At 41.0% G+C, this 26,580-nt stretch overlaps 1 protein-coding gene across 1 annotated transcript; it reads left to right on the top strand.

The window, feature by feature from the left end:
* Window positions 1-5,338: 5,338 nt before the first annotated feature.
* Window positions 5,339-21,439, top strand: LOC124155665 (transient receptor potential channel pyrexia-like). Its single transcript, XM_046529679.1, has 3 exons — window positions 5,339-5,619; window positions 14,504-14,941; window positions 19,024-21,439. Exons 1-3 carry the CDS (start codon window positions 5,419-5,421, stop codon window positions 21,331-21,333), a joined length of 2,949 nt encoding a protein of 982 aa, XP_046385635.1. The 5' UTR covers window positions 5,339-5,418; the 3' UTR covers window positions 21,334-21,439.
* The last annotated feature ends 5,141 nt before the right edge of the window (window positions 21,440-26,580 follow it).

The following is a 26,580-nucleotide window of genomic DNA, read 5'->3' as shown; positions in this document are numbered from 1 at the left end:
TTTTGTACAGTTTGTTTAACCCATATCCCCCCCAGGAAACTTACTACTTGTGATTGTAGAGATATTTAGGTTAGTTGCTCCAATGGTCGTCTTTCGTAATTCAATGAAATATTTTGGTGATACATCAACTTGTTCATTCAGAAGGACCCTTTGCCATGTTGCTACACTGTGTGGTAATGAGGTCTGAATCTAATGTTGTTCATTTTCTACGTAAGACCTTGATAGAATGGATGAATCTTCAGGGAAAGCATATTTTCGGGTGAAGGTAAGTTAAAATTATCTATGCAATACCATTGCGGCAGAGCACTTATACCATTTTTCTGAACTGACGGCGGCTGACCTTGAGCATGCTCGAAACCCACCCACTCTTCTATCCAATCACAGAAGAGCGACAGGAGAAAGAGGGGAAGAGCCCGCAGTCTCTCTCTGAACTCTGTGCAGTGCAGATCGCTCTCCAGCTAGCAGTGTTGCCTAATCGAATCTGTGGAGACCGCACAGCGTTCGTCCAAGAATCTTCCGCCGCTCCCGAAAGTACCGTTATTCCCAAGGCTGGCAACGCCGGTTGGCCGAATGCAGGGGAGCGGAGGGGAAAAGGGAAGGGGATGGAGGGGAACGGAGAAAGGGTATAGTTTCGGAAAAAGGGTATAGTTTCGAGCGCCGTCACCTAGGCGTGCCACCTGGCTGAGGTCATTGCCCTGGGGCCCTGAGGTCCCTGCTGCTGCCACCAGGGTGTGCGGAACCTAGCACCAGGAAGGTGCCACAAGAGAGAGATGCTGATGAAAAGACAACGGAGAAGGACATCCATGCATGAGAGACATAGAGCATCTGTATCGCTTACCATTGTGATAAATGTGGTTGAATTTACTTTTGTGTAATTTATTGAAGTGAGGTTAATTACCGGATTACCTTAATCCTCTTCAATCATTTTATGTTGTGATACTTGCTAGTAATTTATGGACAGTAGCCGTCAATATTGAATTTCCGTTTTGCACCAGCCTTTCTCCATCAGTGGTCTTATTTTTACGTGATTCAAAAATTTCAAGTTTAAATGTCTCAATAGCTATTTTAAATTATCATTTACCTTATGAAAAGCTAAGAGATAGCTTAACGGTGTTAACAATGGAAGAAATTCTATCATTTCCTTGAGATTCCAGTACCAAAATTTCGACACCCCCTGGCAACTATGGTTACCACATCACTTTTACCAATTTTTATGGACCTCCCATACTACTTTGTGGACTGCATCATCGACAATAACATTCATTTTATACTTTATATACACAATTTGTAAAAGACAAAAAGTACTTTCAGTGGGATATTTAAACATAGAAGTAAGCAAACAATTTATGAGAATTCACATTTTGAGTATGCTGCCCTTGAAGTGAAGCATGGACAATGCAGCAGCGGAGAAATCAATGGTAGAGGCTTTTGGAATGGATCGACCGAGTTAGTAATGAGGAAAGCCTAAGAATAGTGAGAGAGAAGAGAAGCTATGATAACCTTGATAAGTAAACGGGACAATCTTATCGGGCATATCTTGAGACATGATGGTCTGATGGAGACAAGTACATGGCAAGGATGGGAAAGGAAGACCTCGAACAAAATATAAGGAACAGGCCAAGAAGGATGTGAAAGAGAAGAAATACGTAGGTGTGAAAAGATTATCTAATAGGAGAAATGATTAGACTGCGTCAAACCAATCTTAGGATTGTTAACCGGTGCAGGGGTGCAGCTAGGAATTAAGGCTATGGGGGGTTTCAGGTGCAACTAGACCTGAGGTATGTGGTGTACCCGCCAGGATAAGCATGTGGTGCAGGGGCCCTCCCTCAGAAAATTTTTAAGATAAATGGTTCAAAATGGTGAGTTATATGGCTTTCTGAGGGATATTTTATTAATCCTTACACTCCTCTATAAGCAGATTAATTAAATTAAGTAAAATGGACTAAACTTAAAAGTTTCTCTCAGCTCTGGGGGGGAGGGGTTATCCTGCAAACCCCTCCCCCCTCGCTGCGCCACTGAACCAGTGATAATGAATGAGAGCTGGATGAAGACAATCGTGGAAGGACGAGTGGATTGGATGAGAGGCAAAGAAAGGCTCAGAATGAGTTACGTAGAACTGTTTCTGGGTCTTCTGTCTCACGTTTGTTCCCATGGAAGCTTTGCAAAACTGCATGCCCACGTTATAACATGATTAATTTTTATGGCTTAAAATTTTAAAACTAAGGTGAACATTTTAAAGTCACATTTAAAGTGATTTTTAATTTACATATCTGTTATTTTTTCAATTTTACCGTTTGTGCTACATAATTTTACAGTGGCAAAAGATTCCATGCAGGAATTTCAGTTAGCAATCAGTTATGACCTACTGATATTTTTCTCTTTCCAGTACTTTATTAAAAGAATATTCTTCTTAATTGGGCTGGCTTTTCTCGATTGGGTGGAACCTGTGCACGACTTTTACCTTGGTGAATCAACGGATAAGTCATTATTCCAGAAGTAAATAATCAATTTATTGACCAACCATTGTGGCGGATACCTTGCGAAGTAATTCAGGGAAAAATATTGGATCAAATGGAAAACCCATCTTCATTGTATAATCCTGGATTCCCTTCACAAGATAATGACTCGAGAAATTTTTCCGTGAGTAATATATGTACTACCACAAGATAAAGGCTTATGCTGACGCGGGATGTTTCTCTGCCAGTGATCCCCTCATTTCACGGCTTTGCACGTAGCCTTGCTCTCCTTCACTATCCGAGATCAACTCACCACTGCATCAGTGTCCTTCGCGGTCTCCCGCTTGTATTTCGAGTGAACATACAAGAGCGAATCAGCGGATGCTTCCCCGTTGAATTACACCCACTCTCTTTCTTGGAACAGTAATTTTTCATAATAATACCCTGCAGGCTAAAAAAAAACCGATCTTTGATCTTGAACCCAACTGATGGCAATTATATAACTCCACGCAAATTTTCTCATGACTTCAGTTTCTTCGAAATTCGGATGTTTGAAATGGTGGGTGAGAAGCGAAGAAAAATAGGAGTGGGTTCAACGCCAATTTCAAGATCTTTCATCGATGAAACAGACTATCAGGCGAAACAAGTGAAGAAAAAGCGGGCTACAAAATACACGAAAGTAAGAGCTCACTTTTCATGAGCTGGTTTCGCCATTATAGCGGGTAATGAAGGGAAGAAATCCCTCACGAGAGTTAAACCAAACATAATACGCGAGGTGGATGTGTGAGAATTGCTAAGACGGGATGACCCGCTCGGCAGAAGTCGGAGACATCTCCGACTTATCTTGTGGAAGAGTTAAGGCCGCTGATTTTTAGCCTCGAATAGCTCGAAAAGAAGGTAACGGACCGAAAAGGGGGAAAAACATATATGGGCCTCATAATTTCTCAAAAACAATCAACAAAAAATAGAGAATGAGTCTATAGCGGTTTTCTGGTAAATACAATTTTATACCTGTACCGAAAGGAAACCCCGATCACTAATACAAAAATCGATTTCCATTAAAATCGATTTTAAAATTCCAAATGTCGAGGAAATCGAGATCGATCCTTGATCTTCAAGTTTTGTTAAAAACTTTTTTTCGACTTCGATCTTGACTATTTAGTTTGATCCCACCAGCGTCACTATTGCCCTATGAAAGCGCCATTGTGAAAGACTGTTATCAAGGACCGGTAAAACTGGGAAGCACGATTTCGATCATCAAGAAAGTATCGCACTCAGTTGATCTTTCTAAAAACATTTAGTGAACGCGAATGATCACAAGCGGCGATCCAAAAACTTTAATTTGCGTGTATTTGTATATTTTTACTACTAATAATACAAATAAATTCACAGGTAAGATAGGGATAGGAACATACAATAGAAAGAGGACGAGGACAACAGTGTTGCGGTAGATGGAAAAAGCCAGAAATCAGAGGGTAAAAATGCGGACTCACTTATTAATGTACTAATAATAGGGTAGTTTCCTTCATTGAAGGAAACGAAAGGCATTGATTGCGATTGGTTACCCACCATTAGTCCATTCATAATATACAAATTATTTGGTTTTATAATTCCCAGTTTAGGCGAATGGCAATGGTCAATTTTAACTGCATTTGAAAAAGGCCAGATTGGCGCCCATGCGATGCAACTCCACGTGACGTCACAGGGACCTAGTTTCTATACGAGTAGATAGGAGTTTGACATCCTCTGAGATTACCAATGCATGCATGAGGCACAGACTTCAGGGAAACATCTCTTAATAATCACCTATTAAAACTGCCTAAGGTCGGAAAGTTTCATTCGTTTGATAAGGTATTAATTTAATCCTTATTTAAGCCAAGCGCTACCTGCTAGCAGCCTGCATCGCAAAGGCGCACAATATCCTCGCCCCAAGGTCACCTCACACGACGGAAGCGGGAACCAGAAATACGTCACACGGACTTTTCCCATCATTCATACTTAGCCGTCGCGTTTTCGCGCGCTTGAAAATTTTCCCTTTTCATTTAATCGCGAAAAATAGATATCGTGATTTAAAAATCTAAAAGCGTGAAATACTTACTCCACGAGTAATAATCTTTCGATTTAGGCAATAAAAAATAATAGGAAACCACCCTATTCACGCATGTATTTTAAGCGGATTTTTAAAGATTTTTTTCCAATCTCAAATTTTGTATTTTTGTTTTTTTTTGGAATGCGTAATAAGTTTTTTTTGCACAAAATGCATTTAAAAATCCGTAGATTTTTTCGATGAGTTGATCTTTCGGTTCAAATTCCGATTTTTGTTGAAAAGTCGAACTTTAATTCCGATTACATATCGATTGCTCGAAAAATTCATTTTGACCAACATTTTTGCATCTCTAACATTGAATGAAGTTTAAATAAAAAAATAATGATTCTAAAATTAGCTGCAATTCATATTGTTTTCCTTATCCAAAAATAAATCAGTTGCCCAAATTTAAGTTAATTTTCAAACGCGTGTAGATAGAAGCGAGGTAATTCTTCTGTGTATATAATCAATTGAAAAAAGGCAAAAATGCTAAGGAAATTTTGAAAATTAAAATCACTATTTTGCAATAAATTTGCAATTTTTCTAGGACTTCGCGAGCACGGAATCAGGAGCCACTTTTTCCCAAAATCGAAACGTCTTCTCGCTCTATGAGAAATATAATCCTCGCCTTGAGGAAAAAAAATGAATTGGATAGCCCTGACCATCAAGGACTTGTATCGAAATTCGTAGTTTCAACGAATGAGTAGGGAGAAACGCTTCCAAAAAGGTTTTATCGCGCTAGCAGTTACCTTATTTCCTGACCACAACCACATCCTTGCGCGACCGACGACGACACCAGTGTAACTCTGGGACTCGGTTAGTGCTGTAATAGCTTTCTTCTCGCAAGACTGGAAGCGCCCAAACTGAGGAGGGCGTATGTTGTCTTTCAGCAACAGTCAACCCACGAGTCCTGGAGACATACCCTCCCATCGCCGAGATGTGAAAAGGAACCCTAAGTTCAAAATGAGCGATGACATCGCGCTGGACATGGTGCACGTGAACGCTGACAGAATATCGTTCGGGAAGCCTGGAATGTTCAAGATGATCAGAACGAGTAGATCGGTCACCGAGAATGAGGTAAGGATGGGAACCACGGTGGCACCAAGCGATTTTCGAAAAGTAATCCTCAATATAATTCCTCGGTGTTGTGCAGGGGTGGTTTGAGGTGATAGGGGCCCTCAGCAAGGTCTCATGATCGGGCCCTCCTTACAGTGGGATTCAGTGGCTCTTAAAAACTGTATTAACTTAAAAAATATCAATATCTTCAGAAAAAATATAATGACAAGTGGGAATTTCACAGCTAATAAAATTAAATAATGCATTGTGATTGCATTATACATTTGGTGAATTTTTTTCCTCGAAACTGCACTGAAATCTAAACTTCCTCCAACAAACCTTTCCGAATAACGCTTTCTAAAGAGCATCAGGGTTCTCTTTTATCTTCGTGCAACTTCATTTTATTTATTTTTCAAATGACCTTTTTACACTTAGTACGTTACAAATAAAAGAAACCAATGAAAGTGAATTACTATATATGTAATTGCAAAAAAAAACTTTCGTTAAAGTATTCTGAATCTATTTTTATTAGACATTTCGTATACGCTTCAAGATCGACGCGAGCATTGTGGGCCCCCCTAAGCCCAGCCCTCTGCGATCGCTGACCAGCCGACCTGGCCAGACCTTCCCTTGGATTGCGGGCGCTTTTAACTAGTATTTCGTTAAAATACCATAAGAAATCTTCTCACGATGAAAGATAATCTGTGAGGTTATTAAATCTATCATGAAACTCAATAACATAATCAATTACTTGGCCTAAAAGGGCACTTCTCTTTTAAGAAACTCTATCCTGAAGATAACATTATATGATTCTGACCGCGAAAGACAGAAGTGACGAATTGTGACTCAGTCGTATGGAATTTTTTTTTTCGAAACTATGGGGATATTGTGGTTGAGGTGAGGATGAACTTACCATAAAGAATTTTTGACAATTCAAACTTAAGACGCTGACTAAGAATCCATTGTGTGCGGTAACATTTATCGTCAAAAGTTGTTTTTTTAAACTTTTATCTCAATTTCTCCCATCGAAAACAGAAAAAAGACGAGGGCCGCCCTTGTGAAATAGGAAATTTTCTGATTTGGGAGTTACTTGGTGGAACGATGAAATATTCATGGTGAAACAAAACACAGTACTATTACACAAACGTTTATTTGACTGGTAGACTGTTAAAATAAAATTTTGTGGAATAGTACTGTGTTTTGTTTCACCATGAATAGGAAATTTTCGATTAAGTACAGCCGAAATTCTCAAACGCGATTCGGCTGCGTCAGAATCAAATTTTATGTAATCGATCAGATTTTTTCGGTGGTTTGTTTTCCAAATAAACTACACCAAAAACTCATCCCCCTTGCACATCTAAAATAATGTTCATTTAGACCATCAGTGCCGGATTTAGGATCTGGGGTTTCAAACTGTCGGCTTTCAAATCTTTTAAGCTGGAGTATGGATAAGAATAACTAAGTAACGAAAAAGGCCATGGGAAAAATAATTACAATGTAACGTTATTGGTTAAATTCTGCGAAGTTTAAAACCCATTGCTTTAGTTGAAAGCAATTTCAACATTTTTATCGCGATTATAAAGTAAAGCCAAATTTTTTTTCAGGGAGTTCGAGCAACGTACCGAATTGAATGATCGGACTGATATATGAATAGACTGCAAGTCATTCAATAGAGGAAATATTATATGAAAATCTTTACTATCCGTTTCAATCTTGTATGTTATATAGAATTAGAGATGCTATTAGTATTGTATAGAATGTATTATCGTGAGCATATCAAGACTGGAGCGTTTTAAAGTTCCGTTCCGAGATGCATTCCAACTGCATGATCTCACCGTCAATATTAAGTATTTGCGTCTAACATAAAGGTGAATATCACATGTGTTAAGGCCGTTTTACACGGGGCACGTACTTGCACAATCGTGCAATGTGTACGAAGGCGCAGTCAAAATTGCGTCGTGTAAAGCGGTGAATTGCTAGAACTTATGCGAGAATGCGTGGACGTGAGATGGCAAAATAGCCCCTGTTCTAATTTCGTTCATGCGTTCGCGCAATTCCACGCAATTTTAGAAATTATTGCAGTTCTAACCTGCGCAATTCCGTACTCCGTGTAAAACGGAATTTAAAGCACAGTTACAATTCAATTAGGGCACTCAGGGTGGAAAAGGAACGGAACATTGGCGTAATTTAAAACATGTTTTGGGATGGGAGAACCTGAGGGCTCCCATCTCAAAGCATATTCTAAGTTGGAATTCCTTGGAAATTTTTTGAAAAATGACATGCCTGGAAATACATTTTACGTAATATTGGCACTTTAAATTTTGGTTTCACTCGTAATTCCGCGGGAAATAATCACAACAGGGAAAATATTAGTAATATTATGAAATTCTCTGAGGCATTGGGGGGATATATCCCCCCTCCATAGTTACGCCGCTGGAACGGAATGTAAAACGAAGTTAGTCTCCGGCTGTCTGCAATGCCAAAATATCTAAAAAAAATGAAATACTTTCATTAATTTCCTAATTGTTACTTTCCGAGGTAGAAATTCCTAGGAGTAGATACGCACTACCGAAAGAGCATGGTCTTCATTTGAATAGCAAAAATACAAATTAGGTTGACTATTTTGCTTCCTAATAGGCTTATTTCGCATAAGGTAGCACAATATTTTAATTCTATAGCATATGAGCACTACCTCCAACTTGATAATGGCCGTAATAGAGGGGACTAAATGTTTTTTTATGCCAAAATCAGCGGGACTGATACAGTTGGTATAATTCTTTGCCCACCTTACTATTTTCTCCAATGCCTAATACTTCATAGTACTTCCTTGAATAGAAATGGATTCATCTGAGGAATACATCAAATGTACCTATAAAGAATTAATTGTTTTTCTATTTCATTATACCTATCAGTGGGTCGAACGCAATTATTTAGCATTTTATCCGCTAAATTTTATCCTGTGATCTCTAATACTCTCATCGCAATTCTTTAAATAAACACATTTGACATCAGGAATAAATTACATATATATTAATGATAACTACATAGTGGACTGAATATTTTGAAATTAGCATTAAAAATAACAACATACTCACCAATTACCATTCTCAAGTCGTAATGGAGCAATAGTATATTTTAGGAATTCATTTCGGAATGGACTTGGAACTTTGGATGATTCATTTGACACATTTCCAAAATATTAATATTGACAATTGGTAATAATAGGCAATTGCCTTGAAGATCATTAAAAGTGAACACTTTGGCGCCATGTATGGCAATCTCTAAACTAACGCAAGGTACACAATGAAGTATAGGCTACATCAGCACTCATGTTGAGGCTCGCACCACAAAAATCTAAATATAAAACAAATTAAACCATTTTAAAACGTCATGGATAAAAAAGCTTAGGTGGTGTAAACACTTGAGCGAGTACCTTTAAATCAATTTATAACCAAATAGGCTTTGTAGTTGGCAGGGGTTGAATCTAGGGGCCTAAATACACTGGATACGACCCTGATAAGCAGGTATAATATGCAGTGTTTACACGCGAGGGCGATTCCAGGATTTTTTCTGGAGAGGGGCATCAGGGCCTGATAGGCAAACGGTCTCCTCATATTGAGATTAAAAACAGCATACAACAATTACTTTACGAAATATTCTACTAATTTTTATGAAAGACTAGCTGACCCGGCGAACTTCGTACCGCCTAACAATCAATGAACTTACAGTTTACTTACACCATTTATAAATCAAGAGCGGCTGTATCGTTTTTAATCATGTTTAATTAATTGTAATAAAGTAAGGATACAAACTCAGTAAAACTACGTAAATGAGTACCAAAATTGCTTGTCAGAAAGACATTTTCTTTATTGAATCTACATAGCACATTTACGCGGATTTTTTTCAACAACTTTTCTTACGTTTTAGCTTAAGAAATTTTGGGCATTGTGGTTTAATAAAGCAGTTCATGACATAAAAATTATATGCATTCAGTTGTTGGCTATTTGCGTTATTAGCTGTAAAAAAATGTTTTTAGGTCCAAGTCTGTTGCATACACTTGGCCCATTCAGGGGGCAGGTTGACACAACCCCAGACCGACGCTTGACTGATGCTCAAAATCGTGCAAGAAAAGCCCCTAAGCATTAAATGACTTAAGGCGCGCGAGTTTTAGTACCTCTGTTTGGAAAAAATGCACTGCGTAAACGTACTGCATGCGTAAACGCACCACGGTGAGCCCTACACATTCGGGTGTAATGTCTTGCGTCAAGCACCTTCTGATAAACAACAGTTTTTGTTTTGTTATCAGGCGCAAGATGAAGCCAATGAAGCTAAATAAATATAGCGAAGCAAAGCAGTGACGCAGCGAGGGGAGGTTTTGGGGGATAACCCCCCCCCCCCAGAGGTTAGAGAATTTTTTATGAAAGATTTTGTTATTAAAATTAGGGGGACGGATGACTAACAAACAAAACATATTTAACTTTTCACACAGCCACAAAACCCACTATTTTGAACCATTTATCTTAAAAATGTCTGGGGGAAGTGCCCCCACACTTCCCGCTTACCTTAGCGAGTTTTTTATACCCTACAGACCCGTAGTATTAGCTGCGCCCAAAACCCCCTATCCTAGCTACGCACTTGAAGCGAAGGAAGAAATACAGAGGATGGTTTATCAACTCGTGAACATAGCACGCTAAATTGACCATGAGAAAATCATGGGTTTTCATAAGCACATGAGCATAAACAACACAAAAACTGAAAGAATGACCATGCGATTTTTTAATCGTTATCACGAATGCAACACGAATTGTAAATTGAATACGTTTAAGCTCAAAAGGGCATATGAGTTGAGATCATGGAATCTACGGAATGAGGACTTCCTCACCTTTGAATTTTCCTTTGAGTAAAGTTGCGTGAATCACATTCATCACCAATTTTTTTAATGATCAAACACGTTCCGTTGGATAGTTATGGTTGATTTAGGCTTCGAAAGATCATGAGCACAGAAACTACATTTCTCTGTAAATCGTGCCTTGGTAAGCCAGGTACGTCCAAGGACTTAAAATATTCAGATAGATAGTTGGTGATTTCGTCTTCGTTTGTTACACATTTAAAAGATTCGAATCCATGCAGAGTACGAACTATTTGAATTTACCTTGTTTTTGTCATCCACATCTTCGTTCTTGCTCGCTAAATCAACCATCTTTGATTCTTTTGGTGATCAATCATATTCTGGAACTCTTTGTCGATGAGCTCACCTCCCGCTGAAACTAATTTGCAATCATTCCAAGGAAATGAGTTAAAACTACTCGATTCCTCGACAGGTACACGGACATTACCGTTTGTCAACAATTGCTTGGAGATTTGTTTACAAACACGGTAGTGAAGTGTCAACTCGAGCTGGGCCACGGCTGGGCTTACAATCGGCTCTAATTAAATTTAAAAAATGTAATTTCAATTTAATTAATATTTTGAATATATTTAGTAATTAAAATGTTATATTGTTACTAAATTCAGTTATTTAAGTGGTAAAAACAAAACAAATTATTTAATTTGTAGTTTTGACCGACTTATCAATTGTTGTGTTACTATAACTCCTAAAAGCATGCCCATAGGAAAGAGATGAATTTTTTTTGTATAATTATCCTTTTTTTTAATAGCCTATATGTTAACCCCGCCTGAGACGAATCCAAAGAACCAAATCTCATTGAAATCGGTGCAGCCGTTCTCGAGTTATAAGTGTTCTAACTAACACGATTTTCGACTTTCTTTTATATATATAAGATGTTAAAATGAAAATAAATGATTGAACCTCCGTAATGCACAAAACAAAACGAAGGTAATGATAACCATGTAAAAAATTTTATCTATTTTTTGAGCGTCTGGTGGGGGCACGCGAGTCCAGTGGCGCAGCGAGGAGGGGGGGTTTGGGGGTTAAACCCCCCCCCCAGAGCTCAGAGAAATCTTTAATTTTAATCCATTTTACTTAATTGGATTGATATTACTAATAGAATAGTGTAAGGATTAATAAAATTTCCCTCAGAAAGCCGTAAAACTCACCATTATGAACCATTTATCCTAAAATTCCGCAATTTATTAATCTCGCACCAACCGCTTATCCTGGCGGGTATTCCATACCCCCACACACCCCGGTATCAGTTGCACCTAAACCAGGCAAACGGTCAGGCCCCCCCCCAGCCTTAATTCTTGGCTGCGCCCCTGCGCGAGTCCCCCACTAAATTCGCCTATGCTTACACACCCAGGCACAAAATAAAATACTACTCATTTGATCCATTGATTGCCAAAATATTTTCGGAAAATTTTTACATCAACCGAGATAAAATGAGAATATTCGAAAGGTTCTTTAGAAATATTTCATTGGCTTCTCGATTCAAGCTTAAAATAAAGCTAAAATTTATGTTCGTTGTCATCAATAATAGGTAACGGGCATAGGCGGATCCAGGGGGGGACACGGGGGCACGTGCCCCCCCCCCCCCCCAGACTCTTAAAACTTATGCAAGATTTTTAATACACTCCCATTATCATCGCGTTCGTTTTGTATTACGAGATATCCTTGTGTGCCCCCCAGAACAAAATCCTGGATACGGCCTTGCTTGTGCCCTCCCCCAGAAAGAAATCCTGGATCCGCCCCTGGTAACGGGTTGATTTAGGAATGGAATGGAAGAGAACTTACAGTTTAAATATAGCACTTTCTAAATGAAAACGGAGTTTCACACTTGAATGCATGGGAAACAAAGGGGATAGACGGCGTTATTTCTTCTGACGACCCTGCCACCATGAGGAAGATACTGCCAAAAACTAAAGCGTTTCGGTAAATTATCACGAACATTAGGACGATAAGGCTCTAAAATGCTCACTGATATTCGAATAAAGATTGAAATAATTTCTCAAGCTCTTACGAATATAACTTGAAATCAATGATTATATTAGTGTAAATTCAGATTCACGCACGAGATTATTAATGAAGTACTCTACTGGTTAAGGTAGGCTTACACGGACCATTTTGCAGACTACCCTGACCGATCTCCCCTTCCATATTGAATTCTCTATAGTTTACCATGTGGCATTCTACCTTTCAATCCATCAATAAATCCTAATCTCTTCCTTAATCTCCCTCGTTTACTTAGCATTCTACCCTTTAACACTGTTTTCAACATCCCCTCCCCGCTAAGTACTCTCTCCATCCATACCTTCTGTCTCCCCCGAATCTCAACCAGAAACTGCCTCCCCTAACCCGCCATGTCCAGCACCTTCGTTGTCCTCCTCCTCTCAGCCCACGTCACCGTCTCCATTCTTCTCCTCACCCACATCTCTCAGTTTTTTCTCCCCCTCGTTCGTAAATGTTCATGTTTCCGTACCTAGTACTCGGGGGCGCAGCGAAGAATTAAGGCTAGGGGGGGTTTTAGGCACAAATAATACTTAGAGGTGTTGGGGTATTGCATACCCGCCAGGGTAAGCAGGAGTTGCGGGGGTCCTCGTATAGAAATTTTTTTAAGAATAATGGTTCAAAATGGCGAGTTTTACGGCCTTCTGATGGATATTTGATTAATCCTTACACTATTCTATAAGTAATACTCAACCAAATAAGTATAATGGATTAAACTTAAAAATTTCTCTGAGCTCTGGGGGGGGGGGGGGTTTAACCCCCAAAGCCTCGCTGCGCCACTGCTAGTACTGCACTCCACATCAGACTCAGATCGATTGCTGAGGAGTTCATTTTGTGAAAATTCATCGATAATAATGATACAAACGGTTGCAGTAATTTCCCGCACTATTTTAATTGCTCAACCGGTCACAACGTTTAAACGTCATTATCAAGAGCTGTCTGATTGAAGAGCAGCTATATATATTGCTGGGAAGTGTAGGTGGGTTATAGTTTAATAAAAAAAAGTTACCCCACCGACACATTCCAGCAATATACATATATTAGGTTAGCTTCTCTTTATTCCGACAGCTCTTGATAATGAAGTTTAAACGTTGTAACCGGTTGAGCAAATAAAAGAGTGTGGAAAATTACTGCAGCCGTATGTATCAACATCACATCAGACTCTTCACCAGCCAGTTCTCTAAGCTCTTAAGAAACAATCCTCTCATCAGTTCTTTCCTAATCATGAAATACAACAGCTGCAATGATAAAAATGAACATAACCTTACCCATACAATACCCGAATTTTTTTCCCTCTACGCAAGTACTAGCGATTCATCTGTTGAGGATACTACTAGCCCGAGGCCAGTGGCATAGCCAGAAATTTCGTTCGGGGGGGTCCAAAACCGGGGGGGGGGGGATTTTTTTAAAAACAGGGCACTAAAGAGAGGGTTTTAAACTGATTTTAACGATTTTCATAAGCGAAAAAACTTCATTTTCCAAAGAAATCTTTTGTAAATTCATGATTTTTCGATGTTTTGTTTTCTTTTAGTTAGCAAAGTGATTGTGTTTTTACATTTTTGGGGGACCAAACCCCGCCAAAATGTAAAAACACTACGCCATTGGATCGACAGTGGAAGAAAAGAAATGAAGACCAACTTGAAACTAATTTATGGGTTTTAAACTAATTTTATCACTTTTCATAATCGAAAAAACTTCGTATAAATACTTCCTAAATTCACGATTTTTCAATATTTTGCATTCTTTTATGAAGGAAAATAATTATGTTTTTATATTTCGGAGGGTGGGGGGAGGTGCGGGGGGTCCGGACTACGCCACCGGCCGGGGCCACCCAACCACCGACAGCTCTTTTTCCGTTGCAGTTACTTTTCATAAAATCTGGAAATAACCATCGATGGCTTTAACTCTTATCATTATGCATCCGAATTATGTTGAGGAAGGAATGAGTGTGAGATTTACCATTTGTAGTTTTCGTAATGGATATATGCTTACCCTTTGCAGGACGTGAACCCCGGAGTGGAGCTCAACTCGGTCGACTCCACGTCGGGCGAGAACTTCACCTTGTTCTCTGGGGTGGCCAGGAGGGAGGCGGAGGACGTTAGGCGGGCGCTGCACGACGGATCGGACGTGAACGCGCGCAGCGTGCCCATGGGAGTCACCGTCCTGCACATCGCATCGTCCTTCGGGGACGAGAACATCGTCAACATGCTGCTGAAGGCAGGGGCGGACCCGTCGGCGGCGGACAAGCTGGGTCGCACGCCCCTGCACATGGCCGCGTCAGCCGGCAGCGACGAGTGCTTGTTGCTGTTGCTCAAAGCAGGGGCCTCGCCCAACTCGGAGTACCACGTGAACACCCTGCCGACGGTCGTCAATGATTCGAGGAAGCAGTCTTCGGAGCTCAGAAAGGGAATGATCCCCCTGGAAACACTGGGTCTGGAAGTAGGTATTGCTGTCATGGTTTTTCTCGTGGCGATTTCCCACGATACATCTTGTGCGGTTTTGTAAAGCAACACGAGCGAGGAATGTGAGACTTAAGATAAAGGTGGGTGGTGAAAAACTTGAGCAGGTTGAGCAGTTCAACTATTTAGGCAGTACGTTAGAGGAAAACGGATACAGTAGTGAGGAAATTAGGAAGAGAATTGCATTAACAAAGGAGGCGTTCATGAATAGGAAGGAGCCTCTGAGAGGATCGTTATGTAAGAATTGAAATAAAAGGTTAGCAAAGAGTTTGATCTGGAGTGTAGCGCTCTACGGTGCGGAGACGTGGACATTGAGGAAAGAAGACGAGAGAAGATTGGAGGCATTCGAGATGTGTGTATCGAGAAGAATGGAGAAGGTGAAATGGACGGAGAGGGAAAGGAACGACGAAGTGCTGGATATGGTTGGCGAGGAGAGGCAGCTTTTAGATTAGGTACGGAGGAGACAATGTATGGATGGAGCGAATACTTAGCGGGGAGGGGATGTGGAAAATGGTGTTAGAGGGTAGAATGTTAGGGAAACGAGGGAGGGGAAGGAAAAAAACAGGATTTTTAGATAGATTGAAAGGGAGTGGGCCTTACAGTGAATTGAAGAAGGTAGCGCTGGAAGGAAAGAGAGGCTCCCAGATCACTTCTTTAGTACTCCATGGAAACCTACCTTAATCGGTAGCATACTGTAATAATAATAATCTGTTGAATAGGTCACTGAAGAGGTATCTACTTTCTTGACACTTTATTTTTTTGATATAGGTGGTTACTTATCATAATATTTGCCAATAACCAACGATGAATATAACTTTCAGCATCATACAATCAAAAAATATATGTCGCATTACAATATACTGCAATTGAAGACACTAACTCGAAGGGAAAATTTCCCCCACTCTTCCACATCCAAAAGGATTTTTTCCCCTTGAGGGACTGATATTTCAACACTCTGAAATCCATCATTATCTACATATTTACCTTCATGCATATCCGCTCCCTCAGGAAATAAATATATAATTAATGGATAACTATAAAAATTAGTCACCTAAAGTCAGGGCCAGCTTAAGGGCCAGGCAACCCGGGCGACGTATATAGGTGGGTGACCTAACGCCAAAGCAGCAAAAAAATTGTTTTCCGATTTTATTAATTTAATTGTTTGCATACAATTTTCTTGTGTAAATTTATTTTTATAAACCTTAAAGTTTAGCCTAACGCAAAACACACCCAGACTTTATATTGATTGTACACCCGGACGATTTAATTGGGGGGTATTTCATAGCAAACCCCCCCGGTGGGAGGGCGACACAACAGCAGCTTGCCCGGGTAAGTATTTTGCCTTGAGCCGGCCCTGCCTTAAGTCCCCAAAACGCGTCATTTAGCCCCAAATGTGTATTGCAAGAGTTCATTAATTCCCCTCCCCCGCAAATTTATGTCTTGATCAGCCTCTGAACAGTGGCGCCGACTCCATGGGGCCTGAGGGGGCCCGAGCCCCCTCAAAAATTCGTTATGGGGGTGAGGAAAACTATGTCAGGCTTGTCGATTTTCCCTTGAGTGTCCAGATATCGAGATTCGAGTTATCAGGGTTCTAATGTTGACCGTATGACTCTTCTAAAATGCTTAAAAAAACTTAAAACTCACTACTTACAAATTTTCCGTGGGCAAGATCCCCGGTTTGGCCCCCCCCCCCCCAATATTTTTTGTAAGTCGGCACAACTGCGTAAGCCCCAGACACAGGGAACTCCGATTGTCTGTCACTAGCTGGATAAGAGAAAGACTCCACAAAAAAGAATAATCAGCAGTCAAAGAAACAATTGTCACAAAATTACGAGTCATTTTCAATCAAAATGTATTCCAAGTAGAAATATTCAAAATAAAAATTATTACAGAAAGCAACGATGATAACTAATAATCTCATAAAAACATTACCAAAAACTAGTTACAAAGCTGTGTTTGCCTGCCAGCACCAAAAATGATTTTTAAGAAATCACTCTCTCAGTCGACCGATGTGTTCGCTGCGACCGCCGAGAGGAAAGAGAGCTGGCCAACCCCCAAACAGTGTCAGAGTGGAGGAGGGATTTTGCAAAGGAGTGGGGGAAATACAGCGACGTCCAACTTAGCTGCATCGGTAAAAAACTTCCGGTAGGCGCCCGTGTTGACTGGAACCTCTGGAAAACGTCTCGTCATCCAAGCTGGGGTTGGGGGAGAACAGCGTACCGCCGGGTTTCCTCTCCTCTATCTCCTGGGTTGGAGACAAAGCCAAGTGGTGTGATAGCTGGTAGGGGCGAGCCATTGGAATTCAAGGAGGGGAAAGACATAGCAGAATGAGGTGTTGGAGGGAGAGAGAGTTGTGATGGGACAAAGTGTAGTACTTCTCACTCCAAACTGCATTCTTATGCCTCCGCACCCACTTCCCCTTGATCGCCAGGAGCAGGTATTTGGAACTGGAAAACTGGAAAGCACAGCTGAACAGGGAGGAGCTTATGAGAGGGTCATTATGGAAGAGTTTAATGACAAGGTTAGTGAAGAGTCTGATGCGGAGTGTAGTGCAAGCGGTACGGAGACATGAACATTTTGGAAGGAGGACGAGGAAAGACAGGAGGTCTTTCAGATGTGGGTGTGGCGAAGGATGGAGAACGTGAAGTGGACGGAGAGAAGGAGGAACAACGAAGTGCTGGACATGGTGGGTGAGGAGAGGCATGTTTTTTAATTGAGATACGGAGGAGACAGAAAGTATGGATGGAGCGAGTACTTTGCAGGGAGGGGATGTTGAAACAGTTTTCGAGGGTAGAATGTCAGCTAAACGAGGAAGAGGAAGGAAGAGAATAGGGTTTTTAGATAGAATTAAAGGGAGTAGGTCTTACAGTGAATTGAAGAGGGAACATGAAGGAAGGTGAGGCTACCAGAATACTTCTTAAATACTCCATGGAAACATACGTTAATCGGTAAGATACTTTAATAATAATGAAAGGTCGCTGGAGATGGACATTACCTATTATTTTGTAGACCCTTTGTAGCATGAGCTTTATATGGATGTTTTTTTTCATATAACATGGGGTTTTCGATTTTTTTATTAGTCCAACTACTATTTTTGACACATAGTTAGCCTCCCCCTGTAATAAGGGTAGTTCGCACAAAAAATGAATCAAATTAAAGCTGCGGATATTTAATAGCCTATTCCTATTCCTTTTAAAAGGAAGTCTGTGTCGTTAATTCCAACATAGTTAGCCTCCCCCTAGATATTGGAATCCGAAAATCTATGTTTTTTCCACGCTTTGAAATATAAATTGGCAGTAAAAATTTTTTCGGATAAAAGTTGTTCGTAATTAACTTAGAAATTTTATTTTGGTTTGAAATTCATTAACTTGTAAACTAATGGAGATAACGCGGTTTTTCTGAGGTCAGAAAATCCTACTCAATTTCAACCCCTTTGGTCTGATTTTGCTTACTAACAAACTTTTGACCAAGGTTTGAAACATATAATTTTTAAAGTGAGTTTGAAAGTCATTGAGAAGAATTGCGGCATTAACCGTGTCCACAAAAAAGTGATACGGAGTTACTCAGCTCGTGGTTGCGACAGCAATAGATAAATTTCAAAGAGACCTACCTTTAACGCCTGTCATAATGATTGTAACAGTGAAAGAGTAGTTAATTAAACAATTACATAAGTATACAAGAGCATAATACGAATGTTTTTAAAATTTATCCAATGAATCTTTAAAGTAAATTTCCAGGTTAATGTGCGTACCGAAGTACTGCCTACAATGAAGAGGGAAGATTGAAGTGGGAGGAGTGACATAGTGGTTCAATTCGCAAATTCCTTCGTTTAAACCTACCTTGACTAGTGTAATGTAATACCTTGATGAATTAATGAGTCGAATTGAAGGTACAGAAATTCGTGACTCTAACTCACTGCGTATCATCATACGATTGCCATCCTCATATTTCTTTTGCGCATCAGCTGCTATCAAATGAAAGGCTGTCACTTGTCCATTTCTTGTGATTATGGTGAAAGTGATTTTTCAGACGTAGATTGAAATATTTTGGCCTTGTTTCCAGCTACCATTTCCGGAATGCTGGGGGCGAACTCCACTGCACCAGGCAGTCAAGTCCAACAGCCCAGAGTGCGTGCAGAGACTGTTGGAAGCCGGGGCAGAAGTAGACCCCGCGGACGAGAGCGGCATGACTCCACTGCTGCTTGCCGGGAGCGGAGGGCAGTTGAAGGAGAAGCAGGAGGTGGAGCGGTACGAGGAGGTGGTCGAAGCACTCTTGAGCTACGGCGCCAGGGTGGACACCATATGTGAAAAGACGGGACACAGCCCACTGCACGTGGCGGCCACACAGCACTCGGTCAGGGCGGCTGAGTTGCTCTTGAAACACGGAGCGAACCCGGTGCAGGCATCCGAGGAGGGCAACTGGATGACAGCTATTCACCTGGCTGCTGAACTAGCATCGTGCGACGTCCTGAGTGCCATACTCAAGTCCGCAGTGGACGATTACAGGCGGCACCAGTACGCCAACGTGACCAATGACAAGGGCTGCACCCCGATCCACATGGCGGCTTACGCCGGTTGTCACTCCAGCACTTCGCTACTCATAGACTCCGGGGCGGACTTGGGTGCAGTCACCGACAGCGGCATTTCCGCGCTAGACGCCGTGTTCCTCTACCTTCCCCGTCCTGCGCCATTCCTCTGCCGCGTGCTTGACTCTAGGATCAAGCCGAATGCGGCAACGGTGGAGCAGAGGTCCTTCGCGATACAGCTGGACTTCAGGGTCCTGGCCCCGCATGGGAAGGAGAGACAGACGGGAGTGATGAGGGCCTTGCTGGAAGCGGAGTCGCCGACGGACGAAATCAGGCGGACTTTGCTAAGCCACCCCGTCGTCGAGGCGTTCATTGTGCTCAAGTGGCGACGACTCCGACTTTTCTTTTACCTCCTGGTCTCCGTTTACTTACTCTTCGCCCTATCCCTGTCAGTATATATCTCGCTCATCCACACAGAAGACGCCTTTGCCTACTACCTCAACAACACAGGTGCAACCGAAGGACCAGGCGCCAACATTCCGGAGTCGAGGATTTATGTGGTCGTGGGCTTGATTAAAATAACGCGACCACTCCTGATGGCTTCGTCGGTCGTCGTCCTGCTTAATGTGTTTGGACAATGCTGCGCGTTCCCCAAGTACTACCTGAAGCAGTTTGAGATGTGGATGAACCTCGTGTCTGCCATGCTGGCTATATACTTGGCACAGGAAGGTGCCAGGGGACACATTGCAGCACACATGGATGAAAGGCCAGCGACTGATGCCACAGGTAATTCGCTGGATGATCGCATAGGTGTGACAGACCACTACACGTCGTCTGAGGTTATCCACCTGACTTCCGTCACCATCCTATTGGCATGGGCTGAGCTGATGCTCTTGATAGGCCGTTTTCCCACCTGGGGCTCCCACGGTCTCCTCTTCTATGCGGTCTTGAAGAATGTCATCAAAGTCCTGCTTGCATTTGGCTGTTTGGTCATTGGCTTTGCATTCAGCTTCTTTGTGCAGTTCCACAGGTCTCAACCCCAGAATTTCGGCAATCCGTGGCGGGCTTTCGTCAAAACCATGGTGATGATGATGGGAGAGTTTGAGTACCAAGACCTGTTTGAGGAAAAAAATAAGTACACTCTTCCAATGACCAGTCGTGTCATATTTGTGTGTTTCGTCATCCTTGCCTCAATCGTGCTGGTGAACTTGATGGTGGGTCTAGCTGTTAGTGACACACAGGCCCTTCGTTCTGAAGGAGAGGCTCGAAGGTTGCTGAAGCAGGCAGAGTTCGTGGCACATTTGGAACGAGGCGTGTCTGCGGTCATCAGGTCAAAATGGCTTCCTGGAGGTTTGATCAAGTGGCTTTCCAAGCGCCGGGCTATCGACACTATGGTGGTTGTGCGGCCAAGTGACTCGGCCAATGCCCCAGCTCACCGGGCAGGCCGCCATCTTCCCCGTCGTCTCCTCGAAGACTTAGTGGCAATCGCCTTGAGGAGGAGGGAAGGTGACAGGAGAAGGGCAAAAACTCAAACTTCTGATGGACTTCCAAACTATCTCTTTAACTCCGCCAATGACACTATGCCGGACATTGACATGGTGCTAACTCTGCAGAGAATTTCGACATCCCTGACGGAGATCAAGGACATGCTGGAACCTCGCTTCGGACTCAGCAGTAATGCAGGGCCTGCCGTTCTCAAGACGCGAAAGTGGTCATCTGCAAGGGCACCCAGGGCAAGATTTTCCGATTTGGTGGCAGAAGTGACAGGCGCACAGAGAATCATGACTCGACTGAGTGGAAATGATAGCTTCAAATACCAAAGGCAAACAAACCACTTGAATCCATGAAGATGACGGAAAATGACTGTCTGTAGAAAAATGACTTATCATAATATGCATTATGAATTGTAGGTAGTGTATCTATGTCAATAAAATTTGGCACTTTTATTATATACATGCCAGGTGAGATATTACTTACTGAACGTAAATCAAACATTTTACAATTTCAGATGATTCACTCTTTTCTCAAGTGCCATTGGACATTTTGCCCACATGCAGCAGTGAATTGTTCGCTGAAAAGTTCTCTCCAGGATGTTAGGTCAATCTTTAAGGTCAGCGATATTTGCAGAAAAAATCTGATCAGAGTAGCATTTTCCCTCTTGAGCATTTAATTTTTTATTGAATCTTACTTCTATCCATGGGAGATTAAAAATTGAAATCAATATACATTTTATGATTCCTCAGTAAAAAATCTTAGAGTCTGAGCAACACAGTTGGTTAAAAAACTTATCAACAGGTGAAGCATGGCACTTCTGATTGTAATTTTCGAATCCCAAATCCTTTATTTAAACCTAATCTGTAATTAATCTCACTCTACTTGACTCCTTGTTTGATACTGAATCACAGTTAAATTCTTCATTGATGGATAGTAAAGTTTGAGCATTCATGCATTGGTATGCGTCAGTAGTTGAATGTACCCAAAGAGCAACTACACTGAATAGGGTAGTTTCCTTCATCAAAGAAAACGAAAGGCATTGATTGCGATTCGTTACCCACCATTAGTGTATTCATAACACACAAATTATTTGGTTTTTGAAATACCTGTTTAGACGAATGGCAAGGGTCAAATTTTATCCTCATTTGAAAAAGGCCAGATTGGCGCCCATGCGATTCCACTCCACGTGACGTCACAGGGACCTAGTTTCTACACGAGAGGATAGGAGTTATACATCGTCCTAGGTTACCAATGCATGCATGAGGCACAGAGCTCAGGGAAACATGTCTTAATAATCACCTATTAAAACTGGCTAAGGTCGGAAAGTTTTCTTCATTTGATAAGGTATTAATAAACCTTTTTTAAGCCAAGTGCTACCAGCCAGCAAGGTACTCAGCTACCCACTAGCATCCTGCGTCCTATCAGCGCGCAGAGCCTCGATCAAGGTCACCTCACAAGGCGGGAGGGGGAACCAGAAATGCGTCGCACGGACTTTTCCCATCATTCCTACTGTGCATCGCGTTTTCGCGCGCTTGAAATTTTTCACTTTTCATTTAATCGCCAAAAATAGATGTCGTCATTTAAAAATCTAAAAGCGTGAAATACGTACTCCAGGAGTAATCATCTTTCGATTTAGGCAATAAAAAAATAATAGGAAACCACCCTATTCCAATCATCTTTTTGGGTTGGGGGCAGAACCTAATAAGTTGGAGTGAGTGGAGGGCAAGTTCCTTTGTATGTATATGACTTTCCTCATAAGATGAAAACAGGTGTTTCTTAATGTCTAAGAAACTTAGTCACTCTTAGACCCCTGCCATTATAGGTAACTTTCATCAACTAGCTGTAAGAGTCATTTGCAGTTTTCCCATCAAAACCCATTGCCAAGGTATGCCTTATAACCCAGTTTCAGCCAGGTAGCCAAACATTTCCTAGGCCACTGAGTGGGGATTATCCTTCCTCCTCTCCAAATCATGTGTAATAAGTAATGGTGCAAAACCTAACCCAAGCAGCAGGCGACATCCAATGGACATCTAAATAAGGGTGATATGTATATCCACAACAGGCTGTTTTTACGTGATGGATATTTTGACAATCCTACTTAGATATCCTATTTTTAACATCGACGACGAGTTGTAAAAATAACATTACATAGATATCCTATTTTTAACATCGACGACGAGTTGTAAAAATAACATTACATAGATATCCATGTAATATCTGTTACATGAAAAAGTGTTATTTGAAATGGTATCCATAGTTAGCATACGTTCTGTATGGAGTTGAAGAGCACAGATGTTTTGTTTGTATGAGTGGGGATAGCCAAAACACAATAAGCACACCCATTATCTACTCATTAGATGCTGTGAAGATATTCAGGGCCGGATTCACCCAAAGTTACGCTTTAGGCACCTCGACCTCCATTGAGCGCCCCTTCTCACGTGAGAACTTGAGCCCCCTCCCCGATTTTTATGATAAGGCATATCCAATCGCATGAGGTAATGGTTTGGAAAAAAGGAATAAACAGATTTATGGCTGACAGCATAAGTTCATGCTTGAATATTTACGTAGGGAAAACATAGACAATTCAATTTAAAAAACAGCTTGGGGTAAAACTATATGAAACAGTTTCACTTTTATGCAACTAAAACACTTTATGAATACCCTAAAATATAGTATAAATTATGTAACTAATTTTAAAATGCATGAAGAGCAGTGGTATGAATGGCATTTTCAATTGAACAATGCCTCTAAAATACAAATATGGCCAACTGCATATCTTCCTGCGATGTCTATCAGAGAAATTGAAGTGCAGATTAAAAACATAAATGAAGACATAGAGGGACCTGCCTCAAGCAACGAGAACTACTTCAAAAGTTTCCTTCTTGTCTTCTTTTCGGAAAATTCATTAAATGTGGCATCGCAGTTCAAGTTCTGCTATAATCCTAACTAGAACATTAGCCCTAGCAAAGAGGGCACCTGCAGGCAGACGGAACCCACATCATAAGCCTGCTGATGGTGGTGCCCTTCGAGGTGCCTCCACTACAGATCACATTGCCGGTTGCCTAACAGAAGATACCCCTTGGACTGGGATGTCCCTAGGCACATGCCTATTTTGCCTTACAGTAAATTCAGCCCTGAAGATATCTAAGAGATGTTGTAATATGGCCCTCATTGGATATTGCTGCTACGTAGCTTGGCGAGTCCTTTGAATATTTGACAGATATCCATACGGTGTTAATAGGAATTAACATGGATGTTGCACAGATGTCATATGTTAATGGCGACAATGTTGTCTGGATGTTGTTGGGATACTGATTGCTGCTTGGGAAGATATCATGTGGAACTTGTGGTTCATATGTTTACCTAACCCGTCAACGCCCATGGGTGCCATATGGCACCCAGTGCAGTCCAGAGCCAATACTTTTGCAATGCACATAGTATGTGAATTTTAGCGTACATTTCGGAGCACATACTTAGTATAAGGTTTCCTCTTTACTCAGCCAGTTTGAATTGTGTTTATTGTGTTGAGCTCATAGGTATCATATTTTATAAAAATGAATTATGTGTGATTAAAAAAAAAAAACTTTGGGTACTGACGGGTTAAATAAGTAGATGTGCCTATAAACTTTTGGCAACACCAAGTTTGCTCCATGTCTTATTCTTTGTACTACCCTGACCCCATCTCCAGAGCCCACCATTTTCTGGCCTTGAACGAAGGGGACCCTACCTGGTTGCTTTAGCCTCCCCCTCCCCTGCTATATGGCAAAGATATTTGGAACCCCTTATGGATTTCTCACTGCTTAACAATAACTCATCTTCGATACCAATTTTGAAGTTTCATAAATCAAATGAGAGTTGAAGAAAAATTTCTCGGGATTCCCACCGGGTGTGGTACTGGGTTAATTTTAGCGTACATTTCGGAGCACATACTTAGTAGGTATAAGGTTTCCTTATTATTCAGCCAGTTTGAATTGTGTTTATTGTTTTGAGCTTATAGGTATCATATTTTATAAAAATAAATTATGTGTGATTTAAAAAAAAACTTTGGGCACTGAGAATTAACCCAGTACCACACCCGGTGGGAATCCCGAGAAATTTTCCTTCAATCTATACGCCAGGAAAACCTAAAATTTTACATCAAATGAGAGTTATTTTTCATGTTACCGTGTAACTTTCTTTAGTTTAGGGCCCAAACTGATCACTGTTTAGGAATGGGAATAAGAAGCTTTAGTGAAGATTATTACATGGAGACTTGCACTTAACAGTACTGATCTGGACATTCATAAGTACTACATAGTAATAACTTGGTAGTGTAACGTTTTCAATTATCCACTACTAACTTAACAAATAATTTTATTACACTTCATAAACAAGCTCTATAATATGAAACTCGGGAGCAGAAAACAACATCAACAAGCCGCCATGACTATTACAATACCATTAGTACTACCCGTACTACCACTCACTGAGCCACTGCCATGAACTGCACCAGTGGGGATCTTGAGTTCTGCCGTATTCCTTTCCTCCGGTCTCTTTCCCTCTCATAGGTGCCTCTTTTTTCTCTGCGTCCTTTTCTTCTTTCTGCCGATCTTGAATTCTGCCGTATCTCTTCCTCCGCTCTCTCAATACACCACAACTTTAGTTTTTCTCCCAATCTTTTTCTAAAACACGTGTACCTCCTCCTTCTCTCCATACACGACTCCCCTTCTGTCTTTCCATTCTGCATCCCCCACTACCATTCTTGCCTCCTCACTACCATTGTTAATTTTGAATTATTTAATCAAATAACATTGTGGCTTGTTTACATTATGTTACAGTAGTCACCCTAACACTCAAGGGCGGATCCAGGATTATTTTCTGGGGGGGAGGGGCACAAGGGTCTAACAGGCAAACAGTATTCTCATATTTGAGATTAAGAACAAGATACAACATTTACTGCACGAATTATTTTCTTTACTTTAATATGAAAGTTATCAATATGAAGTTAAATGATTGAGGCTCCGTAATAACATAAGAAAACGAATGCAATGATAACCGTATTAAAAATCTTGTGTATTGTTTATGCATCTGGGGGGCATATGCCCCTGTGCCCCTCCTATAAATCTGCCTATGCCTACACTTGAATTAATTTTCACCACGACCAATTTTAATGTTTATCATGGCATGTCAAGAGGCTATATTCTTACTGGGCTCTTAGAGGCTAGTAACCATCTGTTATATCCCTATGTATTGAAACAGGAGATGTGAGGTCAAAGAGTGAAAACAAAAACAGATCACCGAAGTTACTAAATTTTTGGAATATCGATATGGCTTCATAATATCAACTTATGCCACTGTGTGTGATCATAAATAGTTTTGGCGCCTCTCTCAGTCACATTACTCAGAGGTAATATAGAGAGGATTATAATTCTTATGATTTCTTAAAAAACACTATAAACAGTGGCAAAGCCAGGGGAGAGGTCTGAGGGGTCTGAACCCCCCCCTCCCATATGAAAACACAATTATGTACTTTGCTTCATAAAAGAAAAAAAATATGGAAAAACCTTGAATTTACCAAAGATATCTTTGACAAATGAAGTTTTTTTGCTTATATGTGTTAA

This window comes from Ischnura elegans, chromosome 3 (genome assembly GCF_921293095.1).
Source record: "Ischnura elegans chromosome 3, ioIscEleg1.1, whole genome shotgun sequence".
Classification (NCBI taxonomy): domain Eukaryota; kingdom Metazoa; phylum Arthropoda; class Insecta; order Odonata; family Coenagrionidae; genus Ischnura; species Ischnura elegans.
This window is presented reverse-complemented; position numbering and strand designations above follow the sequence as displayed.

What these genes read in the sequence shown, in the direction of transcription:
- LOC124155665 (XM_046529679.1), top strand. Translation starts at nt 5,419, where the DNA reads ATGTTGTCTTTCAGCAACAGTCAACCCACGAGTCCTGGAGACATACCC. An exon ending in GATCGGTCACCGAGAATGAG is followed by an intron (nt 5,620 to 14,503) that starts GTAAGGATGGGA and finishes TACCCTTTGCAG; the next exon opens with GACGTGAACCCCGGAGTGGA. An exon ending in TGGAAACACTGGGTCTGGAA is followed by an intron (nt 14,942 to 19,023) that starts GTAGGTATTGCT and finishes CCTTGTTTCCAG; the next exon opens with CTACCATTTCCGGAATGCTG.